At 40.5% G+C, this 8,478-nt stretch overlaps 1 protein-coding gene across 1 annotated transcript; it reads left to right on the top strand.

Annotated features, from left to right (window-relative positions):
• Positions 1–2,655: 2,655 nt before the first annotated feature.
• On the top strand, positions 2,656–7,921 carry serpinh1a (serpin peptidase inhibitor, clade H (heat shock protein 47), member 1a). The gene is given in 5 exon segments (NM_001329286.1): positions 2,656–2,848; positions 4,683–5,285; positions 5,364–5,462; positions 5,555–5,787; positions 6,163–7,921. Coding segments are annotated over 4 exon segments (1,212 nt in total). The 5' UTR covers positions 2,656–2,848; positions 4,683–4,708; the 3' UTR covers positions 6,466–7,921.
• Positions 7,922–8,478: the final 557 nt, after the last annotated feature.

Below are 8,478 nucleotides of genomic sequence, written 5' to 3' on the forward strand. Positions count from 1 at the left end.
AACCTGGAACAACAAGCCACCAATTTAAGCCACAGTCTTACAATACAGGCTGAAATTGGTATGTTCAGATCCAAATGAATTTAGAGATGACGTTTTATATGCTTTGCGAGTGTATTGAATAAATACAATCATTTTGACCGTTAGACGTATCAAATGTCCTAATAAATGCTAGGTAATGTCCGCTATAGGTCGTATCACCGTCATTCTTTATTAAAGGAGTGGTTTTGATCACCTACAGAGGAAAATAATTACTTCAGAAAAAAAAAAACATCTGCTAAATGAATAAATGTGATACAAAATGAATTCAAGCTAATTAAACGAGGCTAGAACTGGACCGCCGCTAACAATTTTATGCTAGCATAACGGCTTCTGAACTAACGACAGGAATTCGGTTCACAGTGAGTCGGTTCAGAGTCGACTCTTTCGACCATCAAACGGCTCATTGGCATTTCCCCCCTCTAAATCAGACAAAGTTCAAGATATTATTATTATTATTATTATTATTATTATTATTATTATTATTATTATTATTAAATTGTTTAATGAAATAAAGCAATTACTACGCAAGTCTACTTAATCTACGGTCAAGTAGGATTATGAAGTCAATATAACACATCCTTTGAGCGTAAATCCATGATGTGGAAGATGACACAGCCTTTAAAAGAGGGCTGTGTGCTGTCCCACTTGGGAAGTGAGTGTTTAGTGGACAGCCGGATGTACATTCATTTAGCATCAACACTAACAAATATTTATCGTCTCGAACCACTGACATGTTGGCATACAAGTGGTATCTGTCACTTGTTGGAACTTTTAAACATTGTGTTCATTTATTAACACTTTATTACACATCTCCTACCTTGTTCGTCACCGTGTAGGTCTGCACTTAAAGACTAAATTGAATCCCCCCCCCCGCACCCCCCCATGTACAGTGTGTCTTAATCGTCCTCTTTGTAAAGCACAGTGTAAAGATGTCATTTTAAAAACACAGGCTGTCTATTATTTTTTTTTTCTGGGTCTGTGGTACATTTTCCATATCTGTAGTCTTATTTATAGATGTGAAATTTGAGCCTGTGGCTCACGAATAAGTTCATGGAGGACAACACTTCTATAGAAATGATAATAAATGCCACAGTTGTTAGCTTTATGAGGCCCATTGCTTTAAAGGCATTTAACAGAAATGAACGTGTCGTGAATGAATGCAGATCTAAATAAAGTCTAAACGGGTGGGAAATTAATTCTGACTGGATATAATCTACAACATTTGCGATTTCGTAGACTTGGAAGGGTGTAACATTTGTTTGTATATGATTACGATTCATTAATTTAATATACCTACAATTAAAACGGCTCACTAACCTTAGCTAAATTAGTTTACTTAGCTAACAAAAAACGGCTGTGTCTAAAAAAGGACCTGTGTCTAAAAGTTCTCTCATGACACTTATGTGTGTGTGTGTGTGTGTGTGTGTGTGTGTGTGTGTCTCCTTTTTCCAACTTTCAGCACGTTGTACTTCACCTACATTTTCGTTTCACACTGACCCTTGGAGACCATGCGCTATACAAAACGGTGCTTTGTGTGTGTAACGTGCTGCAGTTTTCACACGTGGTGACACAGATTTGTGTGTGAACGCTGACCTTTTGCTGCTCGCTAAAAAATACCTTCATGCAATACATGACATTTCTTCTCTGAACTATGAAATCAAATTTTTGCCCTCAGGCACTGACAAACAGAAGCTTGCTGCTGACAATGTAATGAAACAAAAAAGTTTGAAGCATACAGGAAAAAAAAAAAAAAAAGAGTCAGATGTCTGATATAAATCAGTAAAACATGGTGAGGTCAGGAATTTAGAAGCAAATTCCCCTGCGATGGAGGGCTGGGGCTGGTCTCGGCCTGCTACAGACGTGGCAGTGTGGAGGGAGGAGGAGGAAGAGGAGGAGGCGAGAGGGAGGAGATAAAGCCTGCAGTTGAGCAGATAACACACACACACACACACACACACACACACACACACACACACACACACACACACACATTCCTTTAACTTTGTCATCCGTTAGAACATATCCAGCAGTCTTCATTCATACAGACAATGCTTGTGTTTTAGGATATGGCCTATTATCATTAATACTAATGCTAAAGATAAAATTAATAATATGATGAACGATGAGCAGGGAATAAAATATGGCACACTGTGTTGTTATAGGAAAGTAATCTAAGCTAATCACGAGCCACCATTTTCCAATAATAGCATGCCCTATAGTGTTTTATTCCTCTTACACCACAGCAATTTTCCACAGCCAATTCTTTTAATTGACGATTGACCCATTATACGTTTTATCCATTTTTATTTACAATAAGTTCCTTTCTGTTATCACTTACATTATAACGACTTTAAATATAAGACACCGTGAGATAAAATGTTCCCTCACCAGCCTGTCTTTTATTCTCTTTTATTCAGCTTGACATTTTATCCCCCCCCCCCAAAAAAAATAAATAAATAAAAATTCATAAAGTTACCCGATAAGATTATAGCAGCAGACGTCTGCTCACATCTTATCACAATCTTCATCACTTGATCATTTTGTGACTCCAATTTCAGAACGCTCTGAAGTGAGGTTTATTCAGGCCATGCAGCAGTCCCGGGCAGGTTCCCACAGCATTAGGACCTGGAGGAGTGAACTCATTTTCCACAGTAACTGGAGCATGGGGGCGGAGGGCTTCTGTGTCTGTCCTCCTGGAGAACGCAATCACAGCTTCTCATTTCAACTCCCCTTTCCAGAAGTTTCCTCGCATTGCAGGACAGATTTCCGACCGTGAAGGCCGACACGCACGACGACGGTCTCCTATAAGGTAAGAGAAACGTATGAGCTGAATGATTTCGCAGAGATCATGCAACAGGACAGCAGTGCAATAGTTCTTCCTTAAATGGTCTGGAAAGAGTTGGAGCTTTTTTTTTTACTCAGGATATTGAGTAGACCGCTGAGGAATCTATAAAACTCACTCTAAAAGCTTGAGAGTTTGGTATGTTTGTTTCTGAGAATGTTGGGTACAACACATTTTAGCACTCTTATTGACTGTCCATTTCAATACCAGTTGGGATCATGGAAGTTTGTAGAAAATTAGAAGTGGGATGTGTTTCCGTTATCTCCAAATCCTCAAATCTAGTCTAAACTTCCTGTGATTGGAGGACACTTATCCTGCACAAAACCCTGATCAATCCTTTCAGATCTGTGGATAAATGTGTCTTATATGGACGTCCTGCATCTTGATATTGCAGTCTTTCTCTCACAAATCCCTGTCCTTTAGTCCTTTTAGAGAAATCTGTGCACATAGCTTCCTCAGCAATCCAGTTAGCTAAGCTTTCATCTCTGGTGTGTGTGTGTGTGTGTGTGTGTGTGTGTGCGCGTGTGTGAAAAAGGGTCCGTTAGAAAGATAAAAGATAACAAGATAACAAAAAAAATTTGTAGTACATCTGCTCTTGTTTTGTCTGGAGTTATAGGCGCTGACGTGGCAGCTATGTAAGTATCTTCACTTGATGTCGTCTCAGGCTCTCTAGATGGAGCTCAGCAAGCCTGTAATTACACGACTATGGGTATTTCAAATCGAGCTCTGCTAAGCTCAGGCCATGGTGGTCAACTGTTAAAACTACCATAACAAAGCAGACCACTCTAAGGCCTTAAACAGCAACGCTTTAAATAAAGTGGTCCAAAAGAATAGCAAGATTCTCTAATCATTAAATATAGCAAAACGTGTTGTTGGCATTTCACTGGACATCTTAAGGAGAGCTTCTCTGTGATGTGTCCCAAAACCTGTCCGAATTTCCTGAATAAAGTTATTCTTATTTAAACATGAAGAAGAACAAAAGGACAACCTCATAAATGGGAAGATGGGTAAGAAGATCCAGTGGACAGGTTGGTGATTTTTGATTGGTGGTTAAACTAGTCGATCATTTTGTGCTGTATATTGAGCAAAATATGGGACCATCAGATCTTTAAGAAGGTATGAGGGGAAGAGAAAATCGTAACTGTTTAAGAATCTGGGGGTGGGAAAGGAAATGTAAAAAGAGAATTTGGTTGCAGAAGCATGAAACGCAACCCATTCTTCAGGCCCTTGGTCTACGTGTGACTCTCATGTAAGTGGTTTATACAGACAAAACACATACATACACGTGCTACGTATATTACATAATAATCATATATTGTACAGTAAGTCATTTCTGAGTACTTAATCTTAAGACACAGTTCATAGTGTTAGGGACCGTTAGAGTATTTTTCACTTGAATGAAAAATAAAATGAATAGCCTTAAATACTTTAGCTATAAAACAAAGCGTGAAGCAAATTGGGAGCAGTTTGTTTTGACAAGCCATGGACCACAAAAAGAACCATAAATAAGCCATACACCCTAAAAGTGATTCCTCCTTTAAAGACCTCTAAAAACAGTCGATTTTGATGGGTCAGACTTCATTTGTTGTGTTCACATATACACAACAAAAATGCTGAGTCATCAATCCAAGTCCACTTGGAATGCTAAAACAGGCCACATTTGGAAAATTTCAGGCATGCACTGAAACTCACTTGGGTAATGTATAACTTGAGGAGTTGTTGGACCAAGGATTTTCATAAAGCAATGTTTAAGTCAAATTTCAGCAGAGTTTACAGTATATCTGGTCTGTTTCCCCCGCAGGGAAACACAATCACGTCTTGAAAACCATGTGGGTGAAATTCCTGGTGGGCCTTTGCCTGTTGGCCAGCGTCGGAGCAGACAAGAAGCTCAGCAGCCATGCAACCATCCTGGCAGACAACAGCGCCAACCTGGCCTTCGACCTGTACCACAACATGGCCAAAGAGAAAGACATGGAGAATATCTTGATTTCCCCTGTGGTGGTGGCTTCCTCGCTGGGTCTGGTGGCTCTTGGTGGAAAGGCCTCCACGGCATCGCAGGTGAAGACAGTCCTCAGTGGCAATAAAGTGAAGGATGAGAATCTCCACTCGGGCCTGGCTGAGCTTCTGAGCGAGGTTAGCAACCCTAAAGAGCGTAATGTCACCTGGAAGATAACCAACCGGCTGTACGGCCCCAGCTCGGTCAGCTTTTCTGAGGACTTCGTGAAGAACAGCAAGAAGCACTACAAGTACGAGCACGCCAAGATCAACTTCCGTGACAAGAAGAGCGCCGTCAATGCCATCAACGAATGGGCTTCCAAGTCTACTGATGGCAAGCTACCTGAGGTCACCAAAGATGTTGAGAAGACGGATGGCGCCATGATCATCAATGCTATCTTCTACAAACGTAAGTATTTGTTTACATCGGATTTAACAAATGTCAATGCAGAATTCGACTAATTCTTATCTCATACAATCCCAATAGCTCATTGGGATGAACAATTCCATCACCAGATGGTTGACAACCGTGCCTTCCTCGTCCATCGCTCATACACAGTGTCCGTACCCATGATGCACCGCACAGGTAAAACCTACAACCCACCAAGACATACCTGTTAATATATGTACGTGAATGCATACACAATGAAACACCTCATCTTGTCCTTTCTCTATAAGGTATCTACGGCTTTTACGATGACACCGCCAACAGCTTCTTCGTCCTGGAGATGCCACTGGCTCATAAGAAATCATCCGTAATCTTCATCATGCCCTACCATGTGGAGTCTCTGGAGAGGCTGGAAAAAATGCTGACGCGTAAACAGCTGGACATCTGGCAGTCTAAGATGGAGCAGAAAGCCGTGGCCGTCTCTTTGCCGAAGATCAGCATGGAGGTCAGCCACAATTTGCAGGTAAGAATGCGCTCAACAGCTCCAACCACCAGCACACCTGCTCCGGCAGTACGGGTTCTTTGGCTGTCCTTCTCTGGGAACTCTTAAGGGTTCTGTGTATATTCCTAAGATAGAGGATTTCCCTTTCATCAGTGAAAGCTTACGAAATAAGTACTTTGCAAGAAAAAAGCAGCTATCTTCAGTTATATTTGGTTTAATGTCTAACCCTATGATCGAGGACTTCCCTTTCATAGAGGTCCAAAGAACCCTTGAAGAAAGCCCTTTTCTATGGGTGTAGATTCTATCTCTGGTAAACCATGTTGTTTATATTGAGATAAAGATATATATTGAGATTATTGAGATTTTTTTTTTTTTTACACTTACAATCTTTTGCAGAAATATCTCGGAGAACTTGGTGTAACCGAGGCCGTGGATAAAACCAAGGCTGATTTATCCAACATCTCAGGAAAGAAAGACCTTTACCTGGCCAACGTCTTTCATGCCTCCGCCTTTGAGTGGGACATTGCTGGCAACCCTGCAGACACCAGCATCTTCGGCACGGACAAGGTGAAGAACCCGAAACTGTTCTACGTGGACCATCCGTTCATCTTCCTGGTGAAAGATAAGAGCACAGGCTCCATCCTCTTCATCGGCAGGCTGGTCCGGCCCAAAGGCGAGAAGATGAGAGACGAATTATAACTGACTTCAGTGCAACTTTGAATTGAATTATATGGATAGCATGGGTGCATGTGTATGTGTGTGACTGTGTGTGTGAGAGTGAGAGAATGTGAGCGTGTGTGTGTGTGTGTGTGGTTGTGTGTGGCATTAACTTTTGACTGAACCAGCAGAGGACTGTTACCTCAAGAGGACATTCCAAAAGATCTGTGGACCACCACCAGTGTGTTTGAGGCATGTTCTGTCCTAAACACACACCATGTTAGACACAAAGCAGTGTGTACTCCGAGAAAGCGATCCGACTCAGACGAAAGTGTGCATTAGAGTGTGTGTGTTTTATTGAACCTTTCCATTCGAGGTTTTACAAAGTGTAAGGAAATCGGTGAAAGAAAATGCAAAACCTTCCACTAAATACGTTTGTGAATATTCTGAAAACAAGTCTGACAAGATGACGTCATCAAAACAGTTCTGATGCTTTTCCAATATTGTTTGACCGCCCTTGTTGTCTTCCCCTTGAGTCTATATCACTTGCAGCTTACACAAACTCGAATTTGGTAGCAAAAATAATGTAGTTAAAGCGATTTCTTTGGAGGTCTGTGTGGTTTATTTTCTTCACATTATGTGCAAATTTTCCTGTTGATTAGTTGATTAGCATCTATATTACCTACATTTGAATTTTTTTTAAAGCTAGCATTCTCATGGCCTAGCTTGCTAGCTAACTAGCAGGATGTACATCTTGTTATGATTATTCTGCTTTACATTTATAAACAAAAACATTCCAAAACATTCCTTCTGGGAAGGAAATTGCATCAGACTGCAATGCCTTTTGGGTAACGTCTCACTTACCCATGAGTCTCCCTCGGGTCTTCAAGAGCTAGCAAACTTCACTTGACCTAATAAAGAAGTGGATCAGCTCTCAAAATGGCAGAGGGGATTCCCTCAATGGGAAGCCGATAAGGGTGTGAGAAATACAATATTGCCACACACATTCGATATGTCATCTGATTTATTGCCTTTTCCTGCATCTACTCTTTATTTATACAACATTTCCATGCCTGTCAAAGCGGGAAGGCTTATTTTTCTTCAGGATAAAGATTGTCAAAAGCATGGATGCACGGTCACATGCTAATATTATGCATGATTTCCGAGGTACATCCTTTAACAGCATTCTCTCAGGGTTTTAGCTTTTCTTGTACATGCCTGAACGGCCTTGCTGAGTTACAATATATGAAAGATGATCTGGGTTTGTGAAATATCTCGTAATATCTGAAGGATTTTACAAAGTGCACACAGAGTACATTCCTGTCGACCCTCAGATACACCATCGTGTCTGGCCTGGTTGCAGTCCGCACTGAAAATGCTCCTCTGCACTAGAAAACCTGTGATTGACTGAATTTGTTGATCGGCCTAGCTATGAAATTGTTTTCCGATAAATTGTGTGTTCCAATTCCCCCCTCCAATAAAATCTGCACCACTGAAACGCTTTTATTTGATTTATATCTACATCTTTCCTGCATATAAGAGAAAAGCTGGTGTGATGCCAGTTAGCTGATGCATCACACAAACAAGAACAACACGATACATCAACTTCAAACATAACTTTATTCTAACACAGCAATCAGAAAATGACGTCAACATCTACAAAACAAATACAAAAAAGTTACCCGTTGACCGATACAATTAAGAAGAGCTGGAGAAATTGTCCTGTCCTGTCCCTGATTTTTAAAAAAATTTTATATAATGATATCCCAACCTAAACCACGATTAGTACAATTAGTTATCCTCTATTAAAAGCTACATTGTGCCAGGCACATATAAAATGTCATTAATAAAATATACACGCATTACAAGTATCCAGATTTATATTGCATTATTTAAGTTACGGACAAACCGAAGGCTAAAAATAGGCTCCCATAAGGAAGCTGACATCATTTCCTGTCATGCATCCTCAATCAGAGAACAACAGAGAACCTGAAACAACAGACATGCAGGGGGGAAAATGTCATATACAGAATATTTCAATCTGGGAAACTACTT

Source organism: Ictalurus punctatus, chromosome 16 (assembly GCF_001660625.3).
Source record: "Ictalurus punctatus breed USDA103 chromosome 16, Coco_2.0, whole genome shotgun sequence".
Classification (NCBI taxonomy): Eukaryota; Metazoa; Chordata; class Actinopteri; order Siluriformes; family Ictaluridae; genus Ictalurus; species Ictalurus punctatus.